Source organism: Macrosteles quadrilineatus, unplaced genomic scaffold (genome assembly GCF_028750875.1).
Source record: "Macrosteles quadrilineatus isolate MER2022 unplaced genomic scaffold, UCM_ALF_1.0 Scaffold_5__1_contigs__length_97177068, whole genome shotgun sequence".
Taxonomy (NCBI): Eukaryota; Metazoa; Arthropoda; class Insecta; order Hemiptera; family Cicadellidae; genus Macrosteles; species Macrosteles quadrilineatus.
Window position 1 is genome coordinate 91,923,374 of NW_026542598.1, and position 25,306 is coordinate 91,948,679.

Genomic DNA, 25,306 nt, shown 5'->3' on the forward strand with positions numbered 1-25,306 from the left:
TTATTTTTAAGAATGATTCGTTTTCATCAGAGCTGCAAAAATCTTTCAAAATGAGGCTGTTGGTTTAAAATAACACTTAAAACATTCACGAAGTTATGTTAACCACAACAAAACCAATGGTGAAATAAAAATTAACAATTCGTATTTAATGAAATGTATAATTAAATTTACAAGTTCAACAAAGCCAATATACAGGGTGTTTTTTTAAAAACTTGCATCTTTATTTATGTAAAAACCGCAAAAGATAGAAATATGCAGTTTGCGGGAATCATCTATTGACGTAGGGGGACCAATTGTTTTGAATTCAACGTTACATTCACATTCCCCCCCTTTCCCCCCCTGCCCCAACTTATTTTTTTTTAATAGCAAGGTACCCCTTGTGACATATCAAATAAAAGAGCATGAAAAAAGAAAATTTTTGATGAAAAAAATTGAAAATCGGTTCATAAATTTGTGAGATATTTCCCCCCTCACCCCCCCCCCCCCCCGGAACTTAATTTTTTTTAATAGCAAAGTACCCCTTGTGACATATCAAATGAAAGAGCATGAAAAAAGAAAAATTTTGGCGAAATTTATTTTTCATTTGATATGTCACAAGGGCGGGTACCTTGCTATTAAAAAACAAGTTATGGGTAGGTGAAAAGGTGGGTGATTATCTCACAAATTCATGAGCCGATTTTAAATTTTTTTTCACCAAAAATTTTCTTTTTTCATGCTTTTTCATTTGATATGTCACAAGGGGTACTTTGCTATTAAAAAAAAATTAAGTTCCGGGGGGGTGAGGGGGGGAATATCTCACAAATTTATGAACCGATTTTCAATTTTTTTTCATCAAACATTTTCTTTTTTTATGCTCTTTTATTTGATATGTCACAAGGGGTACCTTGCTATTTAAAAAAGTTAAGTTGGGGGCAGGGGGGGAATGTGAATGTAACGTTGAATTCAAAACAATTGGTCCCTCTACGTCAATAGATGATTCCCGCAAACTGCATATTTCTATCTATTGCGGTTTTTACATAAATAAAGATGCAAGTTTTTAAAAAAACACCCTGTATAATAATTTTATTTTATTCACTATTTAATATAATTCATATTTAAATAAATCATTGATAGTGAATTTATTTCTATCACAACCAGAGGCAAATTGAGTTCTAACTTACAACTGATAATTTTGAAATAGTTTCAAAATTCATTCTAATTTCCAAAAGTAGGATTAACAAGGTTCTACAGTAAATCGTTAATGAAAGGAAACAATGATTTGAATTGAAAAATGGATTTTTAAAATAAAATGACAAATTTCTAATTAATAAAATGTAAATACCATTTCTCTCGGCCGGCCTACCTTGACTGTTTTACTGTCAGGAACTCAAGAGGTAGGCCTAGTAGAGTCAGGTCATCTGCAAAACCAAAAGCAACTGCCAGTAAATTGTTTACATAATCATTCTCACAAGCTAGGCAAAGTTGATTAATTCCTGGTTAAACCATGTCACATAACGGGTAAGGGACAAGGGTCAAATGAATTCAAAAGGGCGCCTGGATGTTAAAAGTGGTTAGAAATTAACAATGAGTACACCATGTAACGTTCATCGAAAAACTTGAGTATCAAAATAAAGAAAATAAATTTATGCATTAAACTTAGATATCTCCAGTAGCCTAGCATTTAAATTTGATCCACAAGAAAAAAATCTAAAATGTATCCAAAGAGAAGAAAATGCTACCACTACCATGTTTTACTGAACTACTAGGCCTAGTGTACAATGACGGCTGAAAACCATAGTCAGTAATTTAAGATGAACAAAATATAGTTTGAAATGAATTAAGTGAAAGATTTCAATTCAATTCAATTCAAATAGTTTATTGCCATTAAGTATACATGTCATACAATAGGCCAGGTCAATGGAGATAATACTAGATATTTGTTTGTGGGCTGTTGTCAACATTTTTTTAAAATCCCTTAGTTGTTGATCGTGTAGTTAACAATAAGTTGTCGTTTCAGTTTGGCCAGGTTAAAAAGTTCACAGCAGCATAATTTATCAAAAGGCTTACTTTGACTACGTTTATTTTTATGCTAGAAGTGGCTACAATTTTAACGAGAGAATAAAATGTCTAGTTCTACACAGAGTCATTAGCATCTCCTGCAATTGCGACAAAAACCATGATCACCCTTGATTGCAATGATACCAAGAGATTACTGTGTGTTGAAGTATCTTTAGAAGTTCTGGTCAAAAATGAGTAATACAAATTCTGTAAGAAACTCTCACACTTACGGGACTTAAAACACTTGAATAAAAACACAGCAAAAGTATTTTGAAAGTTTCCAAATTAAAAAACTTTGTGCAAAAACATATGGTAACTGACTGATAATTTCTTTCCACTTTTAAAATAAAATATATCACTGCACCACAAACTGGTTACTTTGAAAACATTTATTTACAAAGCAAATACATTTTTCCAATATATTACAATAACATGTTAACATGTACGAGTGCAACAATCACTTATTTAAAATAATCTTTCAGCTACCTGACATCTAGGCTATATGTTTAACATTTTGAAAACGAATCATGTAACCTTTAGTAACGTATTTTTAGACCAGATTTCTCTATACCTAATAGCCTGTTTTCCTGGTAATTTACACAATTAAAATAGAACTGTGACAAAAAATAACTTTTCTGATAAAAAGTTTTTCCACACTATCGGTTACCTCTGCGGACACTAAATCTTCTCTTGGATGAAGGAATGCAGCAACGCCTGATTTATCGGTATCCGTTTGCTGGAGTCCAGCATCAATATCTTCTCCAGCAAGTCCTTCAGCTGGTTGACCTTGCGAGCTTGGTCGTCAGGGAGGTGTTGGTTGCCGACCAACTCACTCTGCAAATCCCTCGTTATGTTGATTGTGGACATGGTTACCACTTTTTCCTGTAAAAGTAAAAGATCAGTTTTCCATTTACCACTTCGAAGTTACAATTTAAATTGACCATTTAAAATATTGTAAAGACGGTAGACGTAATCAATGGGAAAACATAAGATAAATATGATCCTCCCCTTATAACTGATCATGCCCTTGGATAAGTGTGGCATGGAGCAGCTGTCATAATGTCTGTTCATAATCTGACTAATGGAATATCACCCTGAAGAAAAATAATAGAGTATAATTCCTAGGCGCTGAAGCGGAGAGAGGAATGCGGAGAGCGGAAAAGAGATTAATATGGTGTTCCGCTCCGCTTCTAGGAAAACAGTAACACTAAATTACCTAAGACAAGTTGAGTCCGCTCTCCGCGTTCCTCTCTCCACTTCCACGCCTAGGAAAACCCGACTTTAGGAGTACAGTAAGGCTTCAAACTAAATTATTTCTTTATTTAAGCTCTACAGACAAGATATTGGAAGGTTTGGAAAGTATATGTGAATTTTTATGTTTTTAGGGGGGAAAACCTAATTAGACCTTTTACCCCATAAAAACCCCTGTTCCCATAGACCTATCCTAGGAACCATCATAGGTTCAAGAACTCGTTCAAACGTTTGTAATTCATCAAAATCAGATCATAATTGCTCAAGTTATTGAGCTAAGGACATATATACATTTGATGGTATTTTTGGCCTCTGGGGACCTCAAAACAAAAAAGTCAGTCGGTCCCGGGTCTAGGTTTTACCATGAGACCTACAATGATTGCTTATTCCCTATATGGGAAATTCACTAAAGCACAGACATGACAAAACTTTAGCTAAACTGTTTACGCCATGAAATTAATTACTGTTGTACAAATGTAATGCAAAATATAAATATTTTTAGTAGAAAACACTACACTTGACTTACTCTCTCTGTGACTTTATCAACTTCATGAGACAAGAAGTTACAGTTGTGGTCAAAATGTTGATCTTTGAAAGCTCCTTTTCTGATCAACTTGTTTGGGAATTTCCCCTTGAAATCCATGAAATACTTGAGCATCTGTAAGCAAAACAAAAGATGAACCAAAAACATTGTTAGAAATGAAAGACAAATCATTCGATGTTAAAGTATCTTGATAAGAGTTGGAGCACAGTTTTGAAACACAAGGAAATATAGCTCGCCTCAAGAAATAATAATTAAAAACTGCAGCTTGCTCCCAGGGTTCTGCAGCATATCTAAAACATTAGCCAGTACAGCAAAACTCCAACTATAATTACCTACACACTTAAATAACTATAATAATTGCTTACAAAAATAAGTTTAAAAACTTAAAACCACAGTAGGCCTATCAATAATCTTTAATAAAGAAGTCAGAAACCTTGATTGCAGCAAAATCTCAAACCTCAACGTACAAAAATACATTTAACTATATGGCCTACTAATTCGAGGTAAACGGTCGTCACCTAATACAGATCTGCTCGCATGCCGAGACTCAACCGATAAAAAATTTGTCAGTCTTTAATCTTTAATCCACCAGTCTTAAATCTTATTCTACAATTTAAAATCCTGGCCTAGCCTTTCCTTAACCTCATGGTTTGATATTTTCTTTGCTCTGAAAATATGGAAGTAGGCTAGAATACTGAAATATACGCTTAACATTTTAAAGGTCAGAGTTATGCAACAAAAAATAAACATCTTAGAAGCAATCATTTTTAAAATTACAGTTTTTGTCATTTAAAAAAACAAAGTATAACTTATCGAACTTACAGTACATTTTGAATGTAAAGTATGGTTGCATCCTAATCGTACCTGATTGTTGGATTTTCCAGAGAACATAATTTTCCCAGTGTACAACTCATAAATTGTACATCCGGCCGACCACATGTCCACACCAAAGTCATACGGGATGCCTAGAACTAGAAACAACAAGAGTTACAAAGTTGTCGGAGGGAAACAAGTTTATAAATTTAAATATCAAAGTAGCTGGAAAAGAGCTCCATAACCCAACATTTCAGTAACTGGAATTGTTTACTGAAAATAAAATATATGTAGATGACTATGTTTAAAAAACACTAACATTTTACTGTACTATGTTAAAATAATACAATTATAAGGCCTACTTTAAAGTCGGTACTTACTGACTTCTGGAGCTCTGTAGAATCGACTCACTAAGTAAGGAGTAATTTCATTTTCTGCTACATGTGATGCAGAACCAAAATCACACAGTTTAAGCACCAGTTTGTTTTCATTTACCTAAAAACAAAAAAAGGATCTTCAGACACTTCATGTCATGGAATAAGAAATATTAATTCTATTTATTCTCGAAAAAGATAAGAATTATAATACTATACATCAAGTTTAAATTCTTCTAAATGTGTAAAAGTTAACTATGCAGATAAGTTTACTAATAACTGCTTTACTCACCAAAATATTGTCTGGTTTTATGTCAGCGTGTAGAATATTCGCTTTTTTAAGAAGCTTCAGCGCAAGAAACAATTGCTGACTATAAGAACGGACTGCTTTTATATGAAGTCCAACATCTTTGCCGTACTTTTTCAGCACCTGAAAACAAGAAAAAAGCCACATTATTTAGGTTCAAAATACAGCACATATTTTAATTTGTTTGAGACAGAACGTAACACAGTAAAACAACAGTTCTGCAGGAAATGTTCTAGGTATCTAATAATTTAAAATACTTCCTGCCATATGCTGATGCTGTGAATGGTTTTACATTTGCCAAAATTATGAGAGTTCCTCTACATGACAAAATTGGAGGAAAGGTAAAGAAAACAAATGGAGAAGGTTCATAGGCTACTAAAAGGTATCAACTCAATTACTTGTAATAACTGATATCAAGCAGTAATTATACACAGTTTCAACAAAATGTAAAATAAACTGGCATCTTAAATTAACTTTAAAATTAAAAATTTTTTTTGGAAAAAATAGTAGATTATTGGGCAATTACTCAATTTAGTTAGTTCATCAGAGTGAAATAGAGTTTCTACCCAATACGTTAAATTACTATAAAGCCAGGAAATTAATCGACTAATAAAAATATAAATTGAAAAGCAAACCTAAAAATAGTTTTAAAAATTTAATGTTTTGCTTTTAGGATTGTTTAATACTAAATATTTTTTCTTACCTCTCTCAAATTCATACTGAGCGGCTCAAAGACCATACACAAGTGCTGCTTGTGAAAGAAATGCCTGAAGAGTCGTAAACAGTGGAATCTATCCTCGGGATCTGTGTCGTTCAGTCTCTTCAGGACTTCCAACTCCTTTAAACCTGTTTTGTGCCTAAAAAGAAGAAAATAATTAAAATTTCTGACTAAAACATATAATTTTTGTATCTTTGTCCTAACTTTTAGAACGAGCAAATGAAATAACACTGATCTTGTCTGCCTATTAACAGTGGTTGCCTAAAAGAAAGTAACATTCTGGACAAGAGAGTAACAGGGGACAAAATAATAGTATTATTTTTACCTATTACCAAAAAGCTATGGAAATTTCAAGTAACGGTATTTCCCATCTTTACAACACACCTTTCTAACACAATCTTTACCTTTATCGAAAAAAGATAGTTTAGTATTCAAAATATACTGCAGGGTGTCCACAGAAAATTTGTCATTAATTACCGTGACTCACGAACTTTACTCGAAAATTATAATATAACATACACACACGAATAATACTGCATAGACAACTTATTTCACAGAAAATATATACTTAAATGTGTATTAACAGTAGGGATGGTCAAGTCTCGAAATTTCGGGAAATTTTCGGGAAATTTTAAATCTCGTTACACAAGACGAGATTTCTTTTTGGCCGAGATTTTTATCGAGACGAGAATAAAAAAAAAAAAAAAATTTAAATTTAAAAACGCCTGCAGAAAGTCAATGCAATTACCCGCAATACAGGAGCGTGTTGTAGTTGCGTTTCCTTTGCGAAGGCGTTCTTATTTAATTAATTCTTTAAATGTAAATATTACTTTAATTATTTAAATAATATTACTTTAATAACATTTGAGAAGTTTTGTTAAGTGTAAGCAGTGTGAGGAATGTTTTATTACTATAAAAAGTCAAAACAAGTAACTATTTTATAAAAATTAATATTGCTTTTATTTTATTATTTATTTTATTTTAGGATAAGTTGAACTCTATCCTAACTGATATCACTATGTTTTCTAATCGTAGGCATTTTTAATAAGTTAGGCGTGATTAATAAAAAAATGTTATGCTGATGTTTTTTAATAAAATATTGTAAATATTCTTGCCTATTATCATTATTTTTGTATTTAAACAGTCATCTTACAATGTTACAAAATCAGGTAAAAATTTTGAACGTGTATTTCCCGTTGTGTATGAGAAGGGAAATCCCGTCTCGATCTCGTCTCGAAATTTTATGAGAAATAAAAAACCTCGTCTCGTCTCGTCTCGAACTAAAAATCCAATCTCGTCCATCCCTTTAACAGATAACAATGGAGTAATACATTTTGCAAAAAATATGGTATTCAAAATGAGGAAGGAAAAAGAAAACCCAGCCTCCAATGTCCACACAGCTGGCCAAGTTCTCTCTCCACTTTCTTTTTCCCTTCCTATATACTTTTAATTATTTATTTTTATTGAGTTTGCAGTGTTTATATAAACTCAAAACTCATAAACTAATACAACTTTAATAAATTGAACTGTCATACATTTGTTAAAAATCCTGAAAAATGCTACAATAGTATGGGTTAGGGTCGACTAGAGCATTGAAAAGTTCCCTCAAATCCATCCATCATTAAGAATTTCCATGACTATCCCTGACACCCTGTACTGTGTCTCTGTTTCACTCACATGATCTCGTTGTTCCTGATGATCTTGATGGCCACGTCCTGGTTGCCTCTGGCTCCGTCCCTGGCCCGGATCACGTTGGAGAACACCCCCTGACCTGTGTAGCCGTACACCACGTAACGGTTGTCCATCGTCTCCCCGATGCGGACACGGTAGTAACCCTCTGCGTCGTCCCAGTTGTCTGTCAGACTAGGGTTCTCAGGGAGCAGACCTCCCTTGGCCACCATGCTGGGGCTCTGCAACAAAGCAGGGGTACTACTGGTAAAATACTTTATTTTTGAAAGAAAGAGAAACATTGATTTTGGTTATTATAAGAATGGAAAAGAGTCCATTGCTAATACTCTTCAAGATTTTATTTCCAAAAAAATTGCACAAGTCTACATTGGATACGGAATAATATCGTGGCAATATTCCTCCGGAAGAGTCCTTGGGTAATAAGAGTTAGAATGGAGTCTCTTATTGAAAATACATCAGTTAATATTTTATAATAATAAAGAAAACACTGTATTTTCATGATTTCTACACTTTTCTATTTTAAGGAGAGCATCAGAATTATATATATATTATATAAACAAGGTATTTAACCCTTTGAGGTCAAATTTTGTTCTTTTTTCTGCGAGTATAGGTTGCCATTCAAGCAGTCGGGATGAAGAAAAAAATTTAACAAAAAACAAAAGTTAAACTCACATTCACTTGGCTCCCAAAGTTGTCCGCCTCAGCAAACATGTCCCATTTGCCGTCTTTCCGCTGCTGATTTTTCCCGTCAGCTTTGCCATCTGACTCTTTCTTTGTCTCCGGTTCAAACCTAGACTTGCGCTTGGGTTTGGCGGCCGGTGCTGGTGCGGGGGCTTCTGGCTCCATGGGGGGTTCATCTGCAGGCGGAGGCTCTAGTGCTACAGGACTACTGGTTAAGTTGGAGTCTTCACTGACTCCCAGCCTCTGGAAACATACCACAATATACATAAACAAACAGTAACAACTTTTGCTATAAACTGTTTGTTAACAATATGGCAAATAAATATACCCTCACTCACTCACTCCCATGGCCATTTATGCCGAATGCGGGATTTGACCGCACCAACCCTATCTCATATCTACATATATTTATATTATTTATTTATTATTATTTATATTTATCTATCGCATATTGGTAAATATGCATGTATAAAACTTTTTGGTATTTACAATACATTACGTCTTTGCTGATTGATTTGTTTATGGAAAAAAAATATTTGAGGTCATTTTACAATATTTTTCCTGATTTACAGTAGGCCCTATATAAAAATGCTCACAGAGTACGATGATATATTTGAACACGGACATAATATTTTAAACCTTTTTAAAGTTCCTTACCTTCAATAATTCCTCTCTCTGTTTTCTCCTCTTTTCAATGATCTGTTCCTCGTCCTCTTCTTCAACGTCAATGTTTATGTCTTCCAATCTAAATTTGGAAATGTGTATTAGCAGTACAACTATAAAACAGTTTATAGATATTTTTCATACAATATGGAATATCAGAGTGTACAGTCGAGGGAGGAGCCTATTTACCAAAGACATCGAAGGAGATAACAAGGCCCAAGCATTGTTGAGAAATCTAATAATTGGACGATGTTGCAACGTGCGCTAGTCCGGTCTTGGTATTGCCTGCCGCCAACTGCAGACTCTGTAAGTAACTAATTGCAATATACTTCTAGTTACCGTACCATAATTTCAGTAACAAGAGAAGAAAGAATGTTGACTTGGTACAAAGGTACATTACCGTTATTAAGGTTAGCAAAAAGTCAATCAAATGATCATGAGCATCATAAACTAGTACAAACATTAAGTTTAAGAAAAGTGTAGCAGACTTGCCCTCTTGTTATGTAAGAATAGTACTAGGCCTATCATTAAACAAATTCCAACCAAGGCATTTTTGCTCTATGTATATCCTTAGAAAAAAATGTGATTATAGTTTGAACAGGGTTTGTTGCATTAATTCTGATGTGTCCTTTTTTGAGAAATTAATTGTCTGGTAACAAGTAAGCCTGCACCGTCACAATCACTATTCTAAATTTTAATTAGAGGGAACACAAATTATAGAACACAGTGAAATGGTGTCCCGGGACTTTTTAGAAGAAGTTTAAATCTGAAAGGAAAAATATCTAAAAGAATTCTTTTACGCCATTTGATTTTGTGTTATTGTTGCCCAATGAAGCACAATTATCTAAGCGGCAGATAATGATATGGATGGTGGTGGAGTTTATGGGAAATAAATTATAGCTCTTGATTAGTTTTTAGTTCCGGTTCTTCAATTTCTATAAATCAAACACTATCTAGAGCCAACATAATACTTACTCAATAAAAGGTTAAATTACCTGTGTCCGCCTGTCGATCCTTATTTGCTGTGTCCTATTACAGGAGATGCATTTCGGCAGAATAAACTGCCATCATCAGTCCTACTATAAGTCCTTGTTCTTCCCCATTGGGTGCGTCTTGAAGTTTTTAAACACGTACACGAACGATATCACACTTAGATACATCACAATTAAAACATAAAAACACACGGTAGGCCTACTTTATTTGAGCTACTACGGACATGTAGACACGCGTCAGTCGTGTGTCGAGTATACAAAATAACATGCAGTGACTGTAATAAATTCTATATTGGACAGACTGGCAGACCATTTATTAAGAGGTTTAAAGAACACCTTCCCAAAAATAGTTTAACACAACAATCCAATTTTGCTGAACACCTAATTGACAGCAATCACAGTTATTCCAGCCTGAATGAAAATTTAAAACCTTTACACATTTGTAGAAAAAGTCGAGTAATGACATCACTAGAGCAATATGAAATTTATAGAGCATCTAAAACAACCCCCCACAACCTCCTGAATGATAAAAGTACTCTACAATCCAACATATTATTCGAAGCATTGTTAAAGTTGAATGAAACGCCACAAAGGACAGAGACAGGACAAAGGTCAACTCTGCAAGTAACGTCTGACCCCAGTCGAGACTCGACACACGACTGACGCGTGTCTACATGTCCGTAGTAGCTCAAATAAAGTAGGCCTACCGTGTGTTTTTATGTTTTAATTGTGATGTATCTAAGTGTGATATCGTTCGTGTACGTGTTTAAAAACTTCAAGACGCACCCAATGGGGAAGAACAAGGACTTATAGTAGGACTGATGATGGCAGTTTATTCTCAGGTAATTTAACCTTTTATTGTATGTCATACCGATCCGGAACAACAACAAACAATAATACTTACTCATCTGAGGACGATGAATTGTCCACTTTCAAGCCTTCTGACAAGCTGTCTTTGAATTTATCCGCTTTATCACGACTTGACTTGTGAGATCTGAAAGAAACATTACATTTACTCAAAAACAAAGGTATAAATGAGGGTTTATGTAAGCCTACATAATGTTGTGAGCAGAATTTACGCATTTGAACTTGCTCTGTAAGTAGTTCTAGCAGATGCCGCGCCGTGCATCCGCAGCACCATCACAACTCTAGCAGACAAATTAAACATGTTTTTGTTTATGGTGTATGATTTGTGATCGGACGAGCCACCAAGTTGAGTAACTCTTCAAAATCACTTGCTGTCATTCGTAAAAAAAATTAAAATCCAGCCTAAAACATTAAATCCCTTAACAAGGGAGTTTTAGGCACCTTTAAGCCACCCCTTCACCTTTGGCCAAAAAACTTCTAATCCACCATCTTGATCGCTTTCTACCTTTTAAACTAATAAATTGGTGATGTGCAATTAAATTTAATAAATTGATCAGTCAAAACATGAACAACTACCCCAGCATTTTTCTCGGCTCCTTCTGAGCTCCCCCGGGAAGAAGTTTGAGTGTGGCCGGTTCTAGGGGTAGGCCTAGCCTGACTTGGTGAATACCAGTTTATTCCCCCGCCCCCCTAACATTTTACGCCACAATTTTAACAAACAATATATTTGAAAACACAAAGAAGGAAAAATAATCTTTAGACGTAGCATGAAACATCTACTGAACACTTTTAAACATTATCAGGTTTGGTCTGTTTCTGTTTAGTTACTGACAATAAGACAAGACATCTAAGGCCCTTATTAGACGAGGCAGCCAAGTTGCGCAGCCAGCCGGGCAGCCAGTCGTCCAGCCAGTCACTGGGCATTGGTTCTTATGGAGCTTATTACACGAGGGCAGCCAGTTGCGCAGCCACAGTTTGGCTGCCGGCTGGTTGCCGAGCCCAGCGACCGCACAGGCAACCACTGGCTGCTCGGTCTGGTCGCGCACCTGTGTAGCTTACGGATCTTATTACACTGGGCAGCCAGTCGCCCGCTGCCACACATCAGTATAGTAGATCATCACTCGTGGAAGTGCGTTCATCTCTGCCGGTCACATCATTGTGCGTTGTTTTCCTCAGTATTCTTGTAATATAATTGTGTAATTGGTGTAATATAATCCTTTTTCTGTTCTTGACGAAAGAATAGGATGTATATGCATTCTCCTCTTCCTTCATCTTCTCTTTTTCATGAGTAGCAGAAGAAGCAAATATTCATCTCGCATTCTGACAGCGTCTCTCCCCAACAGAACTGTTCCACCAACACTGTTCCACTGTCAACAAGAGACTGGCCTAGTTGGTAATTTTGTGGCTGCTCTACTGGTTGCTACGCTAGGCAGCCAGACAGGCGACTGCCCGGCTAGTTGCGCAACTTGGCTGCCTCGTCTAATAAGAGCCTAAATTGGTCATCCCGCAAAATTACAAAATTTGCAATATAGACATGGTCACACCATTGATGGATTAATTTGCAACACCAAATTGAGCTACAGTACTCATCACAGAAAAAATAATGGAATGTTTAAAATTTGAAAAAAAGAATAGAACAATACAGCACCAATACTATGAACCTAATTAACAAAAGCAAAACATGTTAACAGATCTCGGTACTTTGGTGTTATACCAACCACACCGATAAATCGACTCCCAAATAACATTTTAATTAGTTTAAGAAACAAAATCTTCCAAACCTAACCTCACAACCCTTAGGTTAGGTTATAATTATTTTGCGTGGTCGGATAGATGTATAAGAAAATGATCAAAACCCCTACAACATAGCTGATTAAACAATGAGTTTACCTGGAGTGATATCTGTCTCTACTATCTGATCTTCGTCTCCTGTCTCTATCTCTGTCTCTTCTGTCCCTGTCATCTCTCTGATCTCTAGCATCTCGTCTGTCTCTGGATTCAATTCTATCTCGAGAATCTCTGTCTCTACCTAAAGAAACAATATGAAAGTAGAGAATACTGCAACTTGATTGACATATTACATTGTTTTTGAACAAACAAAAATTATGTAATGCTACAGAGGATTAGTTTGCAGGACCATATTTCCCTAACGGCAGACACGGTGACTGCTAGGGCCCTCGTCTAGGGGGAAAAACATACCTTACAGTATGTTTCTTGGAAAAAAAATTAATTTTACTGATAACTCATTCAGGAATTCTTTTTCAAACTAAGTTTTTATTCTGGTTATTACCGAAAGCATCTGCTAAGATTGGGCGTTTCAAGGTCACGATGTTGATGTGATCACTGAAAACGATTTTGAAGTCTCTGCGATCAAAAAATTTTTTATCATGCAGTGAATGTAAGAGATGTTTACAATTTCACTGCAACCACAGGGGACATCATGATTTTGTTGTGAACAAGGACAATGTTCATGATTTTGCCGCAATTGGCACAAACAAATTGTAGGCCAAGTATAACAGTTAATATTCAAAAAAAGTTAATACTTTCCAAAGAAATTTAATTTTGACCTGGCCTGATTTTGCCAATGAAAGACCCTAAGGTCAATATTTTTTACTCAATCGAAGTGAAAAAACTTTTGGCTTACAAACTCCTAATATAGACCTATGAAAAAAAATAATAAATAAATAAATATTAGCTATTCTCCTAGTCCTTGTCTCAATTTATCAATTGGATCAATTGAGCAACTTAGAAGTACAAGAAAGAATTGAGTTTAAGTTACAACGGCGTCTCATATATTTCTAACCCTCTAATCTCTCGCCAACGGAGAATCAGAATAAAGAGGCTTTTCTGGAGTGAGCCACCAGGAGATTAGATTAAATAGTTATTTGTGCAACTAGTGAGCAAAGTGAGCAACACTTTTCACTCGAGTTAGACATTATATTTTTCCTACAGTTACCATAAAACAAATAAATTGGTAAAGAAACGTAACATATTTTTACACAGAAGTGAACTTTTAATATGATGAAGTGTTGTGACAAATACAACAGTACAACAGCTGACCAGCTGATTTACAGCCAGTGCTGCCAACGTATTTCGCGCGCATACGACCTTGTCTGCATGTTACGCGCTCACTATTTTGTGCCTTCAAGTTGCAAATCTGGAATGAGACAAAGTAATTAGGGTGAGACAATGTCAACATTGTCTCACTGATGAGAGAATTGGCCACTTTGCTTTCTCAAATCAGTGAGAGAACATGTACATTGTTAGGTAACTGTAGGAAAAATTAATTCCTGATCCGTTGTACAAATCAGTTATTGAATGATTTTATGACAGTACCTATCAATTCAGGATGAGCTGTTAAACACAAAGATTACTAGAGGTTGAGTGTAGATTGGATTTAGATAATTTGGTACTAAGATTAGTCAAGTGTGACCTCTTTAGGCAGATCTGTTTGTTCTTAATGATATAGGCCTATGTACATTTAACATTTATAAATAAGTCATATAGACCAAATACGGAAATTGACACAAAAAACCTATATTAATTTTAATATATAAAAGAAAGTTGTGTTAGTTACAGCGTTTATAACTAGAAAACTACTGAACCAATTGGCATGAAAATTTACAGGGATATTCCTTAGGTACTAGAATAACATAATAGCCTGTTTCCGTTTCAAAAACCCTTAAGGGAAGCGTCCAATGGCCCTTTGCAGTTTACATGTTAATCTTATGGAAGAATGTTTTATTTTGTTTACCACGCCATGTTTGTCATTTCTTGATTAAATTAAATTAAGGAAACAGCTGTTGTAATGATAACCTAATTTTTAAAAACAAATCTATGCATAACAAATGAGAGCTATCAAATAGGTTTCTATTCCATTTGTTTTTTACGAATATTTGTTGTCAAATGTAACTGAAGGCGAGTGAGCGCAGCGAACGAGCTCCAACCTAAAGGTGAGTGAGCGTAGCGAACGAACTTCAACCAGGACGTGATTGAGCCATGCGAACGAGCTCATCTTGAAAATCAACGAGCATTTGACATAAAACCACATTAGGACAGGACGACGTCTGTCGGGCCAGCTAGTTGCTAATAAAGCAGAAAACCAATTGTTTTAACAAAACTTACCTGTAAGAGACCTGCTTCTTCTACCCTCTCGTCCTCTGCGTCTGTCTTCTTCTCTTCTCCTATGAACAGAAACAAAGACAAATAAAAACTCTACAAGCTTAATGTGTTTATTGGACTTACATCACAATAGCAAACAAAATCAATCGACCACTAAATATTTCCCAGTTTACCTATTGGGTTTTGTCTGTTATTTTTATTTTGGTGTGGAAATAAAAGTATTAACCAACGTGGGATGGAAAAAACAAAAGGCAGTTCTTTTAGTATAAAGTAAGACAAAAAATTACTCATTACAAAAACACGGGGTTTCTTTTAAATTAAATAAAAGTTTTTGGCACACCTCTCCACAGGATTAACTCAAAGATTGTTTACAATCATACATCTGAAAAAATATTATTTTTAAATTACTTTTATACCATTGTGATTTTTATTTATAAACCTTTACTTCAAAATCAGTTACCCTCTTTCTTAATCCACATGTAAAATTATAAGACATTTGATTCTTTAAGTTACCTGTCATCGTCTCTTTTACGGAAATCTTCCTCTCTTCTTCTGATGTCATCTTCTCTTCGTTTTATTTCCTCTCTTCTTCTTTCGTCTTCACGACGTTTCATATCTTCCTCCCTCTTTCTTTGATCTTCTTTCCTCCTGGCTTCTCTCTTACGATACTCTTCTTCTTCTTTCCAACGTGTGTCATCTCTATTTTTTCTAGGATCTCTATCTGCCGATCGGTCTCTGTGGGACTTTTCTTTCACATCTTTCTTGCTGTCGCTTCTTCTGACTTTCCGATCTTTGCTTGCACTCCTAACAAAAAGGAATTTCTTAAAGTTTTTTATTGTTATAAAAAAAAATTTCAATAACTAACTATAAATCATCATTACAGTAGTCCTCAAGTGTGTCTAACTTTTACTCATGTTCAATATTAACACATTATAAAACTAGACATTTAGGCTATAGCCTATAAAAAAATCTAAAATTTTATCCACAAGCATTAAGGCCGGTATTCCGAGCTGCCGAATTTGGTTGCCAAATACGGCCTACATTTTTCACCACCAAATCAACACCCAAAGGTCAGGTGTTTTCCTAACAACCGAATTTGACGGACTGTAATCTTGCCGCGGACTGTGAGGCAAGCACTATACCTAGAGCAGTCATTCCCGCAACCCGCAGTGACATAGACGTGCCCCAGGACAATAATTTTTTGGTATGTTCAGTAGTGCTAGTGAATTGTAATATTTCTCAGTGACTTTGTGTTACCTCAACTGGTTAAGTTGATATATTTCAGATACAGGCTTCTTTAGATTCTGAACAAATTTTACATAAAAACTGAGACAATTGATTTTGTTTGAAGATGTTTTTTATTGTCAATGTCGTACCAAAATAACGGTTTTTTGTTTAAGGGTAAACAATTAAACTAGAACTAGTTGCGGAACATGAATAGAATCTATGTAAAACGCCGCAAATTACGATTTACAGAACATCTTAAAAATAGGCCAACTCTGCTATTGAATATCACAGGAAATCTAGGACAATGTCCTTACCGCAGCCGCATTTAGCAGCTAAGAAAATCCACTTTTACTCAATTACAAACAGTTATCTGGACAACTCATGTCAAAACTAAAACAGGGTGTCCACAAAAAATTTGTCATTAATTTCCATGACTTTCCATGACTATCCATGACCATTTACCATTGATTTCCATGACTCACGAACTTTACACGCAAATTATAATATAACATACACACACAAATATAACTGCCTGGACATGTTATTTTGCAGAAAATACTGAAATATGTAATAACAGATAACAATGGAGTACAATAGGTACAACAATGAACTAAAACAAACCAAAAACTCATAAAATAATACAACTGTAATAAATTGAATTGTCGAACATTTGTGAAAAATCCTGAAAAATGCTACAAGTCCGGGTTACAGCTGACTAGAGCATTGAATGGTCCCCTCAAATCCATCCATAATTGGAAATTTCCATGACTTTCCATGACATCTTGCCTATTTCCCTGACTTTCAATGACCAAAATTGTTTTACATGACTTTCCATGACTATCCCTGACTTTCCAGAATGTGGACACCCTGTAAAACCAAGAAATGGTTTAAAGCTTTTTTACTACAATTTATCTTACCTTGACCGTCCTCGCTTTTTTTGTTTCTTGTATCTCCCATCGTCAGATTCATCATCGACCAAATTGATGACTTCAGGTTCCCCATTGGAACTATCCGTCCCTGACATATAAGCTCCCAAAGCTGCGTGGAGAAGAGCCTAGGAAAAATATAGATTTTTATAAAAATCATCAATCAATTTCTTTAAGACACAAAAGGATTAAAGTTTCTCATGCATTTAATAGAAACCATAGGCCTATGGTTTGATTATCTTTGGGTCAGCACTATTGCCAGATTATTTTTTAAAATAGTTTTTACCAATCAATGTCTAAATCTGGATGTCTAATCTGTACTGGTCTCTGACTATGTTCTAACAGTATACTCTTTGAACAGATTAGCGTATAAGTAGGTTTTCCTAAAACAAATTTAATTCTTTGTAACTTAATTAATTATGAAAATTTAAAAAAATCTATTGACTTCAACCTTTACCTTTTGCTTCATCAGCTCGTCTAAGTTCATTTGTTCCTCCAAAGGCCCTGTAGGTATGTCTACATCCGAGTCTATACTTTTACTTCCATTTGTCAACGATCCATTCTTCCCTTCTCCTTTCACTTCTCTCTTGCTGCCATCCCCTGACACTATCACAGACAACTTTTCTTTGGGTTTCTTCTCCTTCTTGCTTTCTTTGATATCTCCATTCTCCGCTTCTTTCTTGCTTTTGTGCTTCTTATGCTTTTTCCTAAATAGAAATTAAAACTATTACAGTATAAGCCAACTAATATCTGAAAACTGTGTGTTCTTGTAGGTCAATCATGTGAACATTTTTACAATTTGACTGATATTTTGGTGATCAAGATTTAATATTGTTAGTGGAGATCGATCAATTATACTGTATAAAGTAAATAGAATTACAGAAAAACGTCACCATAATGCTTTTGTCCTCCCAGGATGAAACCAGATCAAAAGGAGAACTAACAACACGTACTTAATACCTTTTGAAATACCGTAGTTGAAATTATATTTGATCCACACTATAAACAATATAAAATATAAACGTTGCAAGTATAAAATAAAGTCATAATAGACATCATTCCTAAATGTTCTACTCCTTTTGTGAGCGTTAACTATTAACTGAACTAACTTACTACTTACTAGTACTAATATTGTTTTATAGAATAGTAGGCTAGGCGCTCTAACAACCTTTTGTACAAAGTAATTAGAGTTGTGAATGCATACCTTTCCCCAGAATGTTTTTTATGTTTGCTATGATGTTTATGTTTCTTCTTTTTCTTCTTCTTCCCGTCCGACTCATCTTTGCCGGAATCCTCAATAATCACCTCAGGATCAGGTTCCTTATCTTTTAGGGGTTCTTCAGACTTATCACTTATTAGAGATTCTGTGTCGGTCGAACTGAAAATATAAAGATCTGTTACAGCCTGGATGTTAAAACCTATGAGCAATATTCTGGAAGCCTAAATCACCCGAGAGAAGATTAAAAATAAGATCACATGTTTACAATTTACAAGAAGATAAGGACGGATAAAAAGAGTTAAATTTTAAAAGATAAAGTTGTTTGAACATTAACTTAAACATGTGCAACATTTTAAAGCAAGATGGAATTAAGAATTAATAACCAGGCAAAAACAACTATGACTTAGTTTTCACATTCGCGGACAGAACAATGGGAAATCTGGAAGAGAATACCCACACATTAACTGCAGAGAACAAAGCAATACCGCGCCTCCAATGAAAAATCCTAAACGAAAGCAAAACTGTTCATATGACTTTCACCATCAAACGCAACAACACATAGGCTACATTCCAATACCGGGACTACAAACACAAAATGCCTTATTATAATTTATTTTAAGCTATCCTGGAAACCCCACATAGACCAGCTCTGCAAAAAGCTAGATAGGCATAATCGAGTCTCTACGTATACGTAGGATCAAGCAAGAGGGCCTATGGAGCCCAGAAGTAGCCAGCGTCTGCCTATTTTCTCTATTTGAGTCCCACCTGAGATATGGCATAGCGACTTGGGGAGGAACATCAAAAGGCAACCTCGTAAAGCAAAAAAGGGCAAGTTGATGCTCGGCCAATCTAAACTACGAGAAGCTTTCAAGAACCTTTAAGTCCTCACATCAGTTACACTCCATTTAAGAGAAGTCATCATACACACCACTACAACAGTGCAGCTAAGACACAGAGACGTACACTAGCACAACACCAGACTTGCCATCAATTTTTCCCTCCCACAACACCACCTGAGTCCGTTCGAGCAGAAAGCATCCTACAAAGGCCTCGCTACTTCAACAACCTACCAAAGCACCTCAAGAGAGAACAACCCAGTCTGTTCAAGAAGCTAAAAAAATTACATCTGAACCCACCGTTCTACTCAGAGAATGAGTTCCTGAACTATGAGCCAAAAAAAATAAAAAATATTGTAATCTAATTGTAAATAATTGATAAATTAAATGTCTTTATTATTTTGTTTACATGGAAAACATGCATTGCAAATCATTAATGTTAATTTATAAAATTTGCATAAGCCTATATTGTAATTCTGTAAATTGTTAATTTGTAGGCTATTACAATTGGTCGTGTTTGTAGTAATTGGATGAAGTGGAAAACGGTTTTTAATAAGCCAATGAAATTTATCTTTTGTAGTAAGAACCCAGGATAAGTTTTTTAATAACTTGAGCAACTTCAAAATAGTGTTTTTTTCATTTACTCATAAGAGTAAACACCTTTCAGGTATAAACCTGAAGTTATGTTATGCAGGTAGAAGAGCGACATCTCACATGGGAATAATGGGCTGAATAAAAGTCGTAAAGTTGTCCCACATGTATGACTGGGACGGGTGGTGTCGTCCTGTAATCTAGCTACTAGGAGGTCACGAATTGTGGATATTTATAGGGATGCACTGTGGACGCGATTCTCCCTGGTGTGGATTAACGTCCGCACTAGTGAGTACTACGACTATCTGCAGTACTATCCTGAATCCTGATAATTAGACCAATTCGTAAATTACAAGGAAAAATGTGGTTCGGATTCCACTATAAACTGTAGGTCCCTTTAGTTGCCATTAGCTGTATGGGCTATTAATTAACAGCTGTGTCTAAGGAACATGTCAGACTTAGTCACTAACAAGACTACAAGATCGCGGAACTCATCCTACACTCATCCTTCACTCATATTTGGGTTAAAATACGCACATAGTGGCGTCCCCATCTTAAATAATTGATAATTGATAAATTGATAATTTGTTAGTTGTAATTGTATAAACTGACACATTAATGAATGTCTTGTAAAAAGATTTCAATTGAGAATGTGTCTATTGTTCATTATTGTAAAATTTAACTAGGGCAATTCCAACCTTCTAACTTAGATCCCATGTGCCATGTGCAGCGCATCACTATTTCATACATATACCCGGCGCGCAAGAAAAAAAGGTAAGTTACTGGCCAGAATGTCTTACTGTCTGGGTACAACAAATGTCAGTCTCCGAAACGTCTGAATTTTTCCAGAAACAGACACAAATCTCACCTCCCTCACCCCTCCTTTTGCGATCTGCAAACTAACAGGATCGCTGTTTTAAGTAGGCTACCTAAGTCTAAGAGTACGGTTTTGTCATTATCAATTTGGGTTGGTTTCATTAATATGCAACAGTTTAGCTTCACATAGGGGATACGGGGAGAAACCAGAGGATTTAGGATGTAGCCTAGTTTTGGAGTTTTAACGTCTGTTTAACCATCTAACTTATTTGAAAAATGTAATAGAAATCACTTGCTATTGAATTGATCAATAGTTCTCTCCTGCCAATCCAAGTAATTCACTACCTAGTCCATAAAATCATCCCCGTCAGGGATTCATTGTTGACTAGTGGTCCAAGGCATTTATTAATTTCAATGCAGCTCTGAAAATTTCTAGGCCTAAAAAACTTACCGTGCTTGCATTTTTGAAATAGTAATTTGAAGTGTTTTTTCTGGATTTTAATTTTACAAAAACAGTCTGCAGGCGACATAGACATTAAGCATTTTTGAAAAAGTAATTTGAAGTGTTTTTCTCAGGATTTTAATTTTACAAAAACAGTCTGCAGGCGACATTTAAACTAACAACTCGATACATTATAACCTAAACTTTAACTTATCTAATCTAACCTACCTTCAAAGGACTTAATGCAGTCACCAATTCACATACAGCACGACCTATCACCCTGACATGCCTTTTCTGACATCAAAAGGAGTTTGCTTACACATTCTAGAGGTTTGGTTAGGTTAGGTTATGTTAGATTAGCACCATTTTATTAGGTAATTTCTAAACGGCGAAATATAAATCAATAAATCATTAATAAGGATAAAATACTGGTAACAATAATACATTATTAACTTATTGGTCTTAAGCCCCCCATACACGGGCGAGCATGTTCGCGAGCATGCTCGTGACGGTGTTGGCGACGAACATGCTCGCCCGTGTGTGGGATCCGTCGCGGCGAGCATGTTGGGCTCGGCGCTCGGCTCGTCGAACTTGACGAGCTCGAACACGAACATGCTCGCCCGTCTGTGGGGACGACCATATGTTCGAGAGCATGTTCGCCGCTGCAACTTGGGTAGAGATAGGCTAAATGATTCCATCCATGTAGCCGCTACTATGATTCCAGTTACAATCGTGGACTCATTACAAGTAACCGTTCCGGTTCCAAACGATTACTTCGTTACCGCCATTACAAAGTAGCCGCAATAAACAGATTGCACTTGTAATCATCGTGGTGTTGAAACTCTGATGTATTCCAGTTACAGTAATAGATTTAGAGTCAATGTTTACAGAAGCTAAATAAATATTTATTTGTGTTTGTAACGCGATAAATACAAATGAGTTTCCAAAATAGAGGGTTCATCAATTACAATACGTATATTACTACACAAATGTGTACAATCAATTCTGTAGTAATTTGTCACAATTAAATAATTCTAAGAAAAGCTAGAATAAGCAAAACTACGAGAAATGTTATTGCACAACATGGAATTTTAACCAACATTATTTTCTAACCATGACGGATGAATTTAATCCGATAACTTAAGGCCTGGCACAAACGGTCGATTTTTAGATCGGCCGATTAAGTTACAAAATCGGCTAAAAATAAATCGACCCTGATTTATGTCTAAGAAATAACGCGTATGTTGCAAAAAAAAAAAAAAAAAACTAAATGCTGTAGGCCTAATTGCAGCAAAAAAGCAGGAGTAGGCTAAATAGGCCTAAACACAACTGGACTTTCACAGAGCACAAGAGAAGCAAGAATAGGCCTAGGAACCGCTACCGAGCAACGAGCATGTTCGCGAACATGCTCGCGAGCATGCTCGTCCAGGTCTCTTGGAAACGCCAAGCATGTTCGCGAGCATGCTCGTCCGTCTGTTGCCAACGCCGAGCATGTTCGCGAACATGTTCGCCAACATGCTTGCGAACATGCTCGCCCGTGTATGGGGGGCTTTAGAAAGTGAAAAGTGTAGGCCTAACTTAATCAGGTGATTTTCATATTGCAGAATCAGAATTAGCTAATTCAAGTTGTCACTTCCATTTGCGTGACTATGATTGAAAACAATCAGCTGTTGGTTTAAGTTACTTAACCCATAGTTCATTCCACCTGTAAATGTCATCCACCCTACCTTGTTTATTGTAATGTTGTATATTATTACGGCGATATCTTGAGAAATATTCCTCAGCTGTGAAAAATAATGCTATATTTGGATTCAGGAGGTAAAAAACTATAAAGTAAGATATCAAAATTAGAAATTCGTTTGGAGGCACCTATACGGAATAATTACCTATTTACCGTATCAATACCTATTATTTCATTCGAATTTGAGTGTCTAGGACATAACTTACCAAAGTGCAGCCAATTAATTATCAGGACAGATTTTTACGTAGGCCTACTGGTAATTAAAAAACCAATCTTAGAGATAGGGTCTAGCCTATTACTTAGGATTGGACTGTTAAAACTTACTTAAGTTAAGTTTACCACTGATACCGAAGCCATACCCAGGCTGACGCTTACCGAAACATCCAGTCTGTTCAGACCTCATTTGAAATAGCCTACTGGACCCCGCTTAGAAACACACAAAACGAAACCCTGGGCCTGTGAGATCCCCTCTAAAATAGACTAACGCTGGCCTTCTAAGACGGGCATGTTATGAACAGAAAACCTGTCAAGGTCACGGAACCCTCGCAAATAGAACAAACAATAGATCAACAGGTAGGGGAGGAAAAGGGGGGAGGGTATTGGGGAGAATTCTTCAAGTAAACAATGTTGCCAACATGCGTTAATGAAAATCCTGTGGGCCAGTCTGTTACCGGAGTTTTGGTAAAAGGGTTAGCCTAAGATTCAGGCCTAGCCTAGATTAGTTCTCATGTAAACTTAATCTTGCATGGCCTGAATCATAGAAAATCCAATGGTTAGTACTACAACTGATAAGCCTAGCCAAATTTGCCAAGAACAAGAAAATGGTTAAAAGTTCAAAAAACTAAAATAGGCCAAGGCCTATGCCAAAACATTACAATAGGCCTAGATACCTAAACTATTAAACATAATTTGAATATGTGCTACGTATGAGTAAAATGTTATTCAACTTACCCCATTTTTATCTGTTGATCGAGGAAAATAGAATATAATTAGGCTATTGACAACTAGTTGATTGATAGTCAAGGATGATGGCCGTAGACGATCCTAGTTAAGTTATGCCTCTAACACGTCTTTATGATAATCGATTACAATGGAAATCTGAGCAAAAAATAATAATTAAGAGTACCAAAACAAAATTAGCGAATGATTTGATATATTAATGAAGTACCTATCTAGTTCACTGATGTATTTTTAATGGATTGATGGATGATTATTTTCTTGGTTACGGTTATGTTACGTACGTACGCTCTAACTCTGGTGGGGGGGACTGGACTGGAGCGGAGGGAGAGTGGAGTGAAGGAAGACGGTCAGTCGGATCAGGTTGACTTAACAGAACGAGTCAAGGCATGGAAAGAGAATTTGAAAATAATGGACTTTTGTTCTCTAGGCCTATAATCATTACTACTAATGATTGTAGAGTGTTGTAAAGGGGGATGTAATTTGATTTAGTCAATGGAATAATAAACAGAATTAATAAAAAATGGAAATAAAACATTAATAGAAAATAATGTTAAAAGTTAATATATTAAATTTAACTCATTTCAACTGTTAAAACCAACTTCATCTATAAGTTTCATTAAAACAATCATGCATTAATAAATTGAACAACAGTATAATGCGTAAAACAAGTAATTAAAACAACGTAAATAACAATGAATGAATGAATGAATGAATGAATGATATACAACAGTAGCAGAGTTAAATCAATAACGCTAATATTAACTATATAACGAATGGTCTTGAGTAGTAATAAAAACTATTGATAAGAACAGCTATTTGGAAATGAGCTAATGTATAAAGTCAGGAGATATGCAATTTTAACAACATTTTGTAATACTCAGATGACTGTTAAGAGCCATTGGTTACCCGCCACAGCCTAAACATTGTTTTAAATGGGAGCCTTCAGACACGGCCACTCCAATTGCCCCTGCCCGTCAGAACACAGTGGCCGAGCATTGTCTCCTTGCGCAACTGTGAGCCGGCAACTACAGTGGTGGCAACACGTCACGGCAAGCCACTAGTAGCCGCCACCACGGAAAAGTGGGCATCAACTGTTTTGGTGTAAACAAAGACGCGTAGAGACAGACGCATTGTTTGGGCTAGTTGTGGAGTGGTTTTCTGTTAAACTCTTTAGAATGAAATGAGCGAGCAGTTGAAAAATAAGGAGGAAGTTACGTCAAAAAGTACGAAAAGAATTAGGAATTAAAATGTAATCTCTTATTCTGTTCTTCAAAAATCACAAAAGACAAAATAAATACTGAGGATCTCATTTACGAGATTGAAATGCACTCGGCAAATATTTGATTGGTAACTCGGGAAGAAGATGTTCAATGTTCATTGCTCGTCAGCATTTCCTTAACTCATATTATGTGGCTATTGGTGGCGTGGCTTTTGTAGTTGCCTGTACCGTACCATAAACTGCAGTTGCCCCGGTTCCGCGTGGCCTCGTG

The 25,306-nt window shown here is 35.7% G+C and overlaps 1 protein-coding gene across 2 annotated transcripts; it reads right to left on the minus strand.

Moving 5' to 3' along the window:
• Positions 1-1,342: 1,342 nt before the first annotated feature.
• LOC128994374 (serine/threonine-protein kinase PRP4 homolog) lies at positions 1,343-24,097 on the minus strand. Of its 2 annotated transcripts, XM_054418908.1 has the most exons (18): positions 23,808-24,097; positions 18,416-18,589; positions 17,669-17,918; positions 17,203-17,339; positions 15,572-15,862; positions 15,062-15,120; positions 12,827-12,965; positions 10,974-11,063; positions 9,072-9,159; positions 8,406-8,657; positions 7,722-7,954; positions 6,030-6,183; positions 5,312-5,449; positions 5,026-5,140; positions 4,697-4,803; positions 3,815-3,946; positions 2,705-2,919; positions 1,343-1,397 (listed from the first exon to the last, which is right to left on the minus strand). In XM_054418908.1, exons 1-17 carry the CDS (start codon positions 23,810-23,812, stop codon positions 2,716-2,718), a joined length of 2,568 nt encoding a protein of 855 aa, XP_054274883.1. In that variant the 5' UTR covers positions 23,813-24,097; the 3' UTR covers positions 1,343-1,397; positions 2,705-2,715. The 2 variants fall into 2 exon arrangements, with proteins under 2 accessions (XP_054274883.1, XP_054274882.1); XM_054418907.1 differs by lacking the exon at positions 1,343-1,397 and having other exon boundaries at positions 1,938-2,919.
• Between the last annotated feature and the right edge of the window lie 1,209 nt (positions 24,098-25,306).

Bases quoted from the DNA above. Each gene is read 5' to 3' on its own strand.
- LOC128994374 (XM_054418908.1), bottom strand. The intron at 7,955-8,405 runs GTGAGTTTAACT...GCTTTGTTGCAG, and splicing joins ACTTTGGGAGCCAAGTGAAT to AGCCCCAGCATGGTGGCCAA. The intron at 3,947-4,696 runs GTACGATTAGGA...TTTTGCTTACAG, and splicing joins CTGGAAAATCCAACAATCAG to ATGCTCAAGTATTTCATGGA.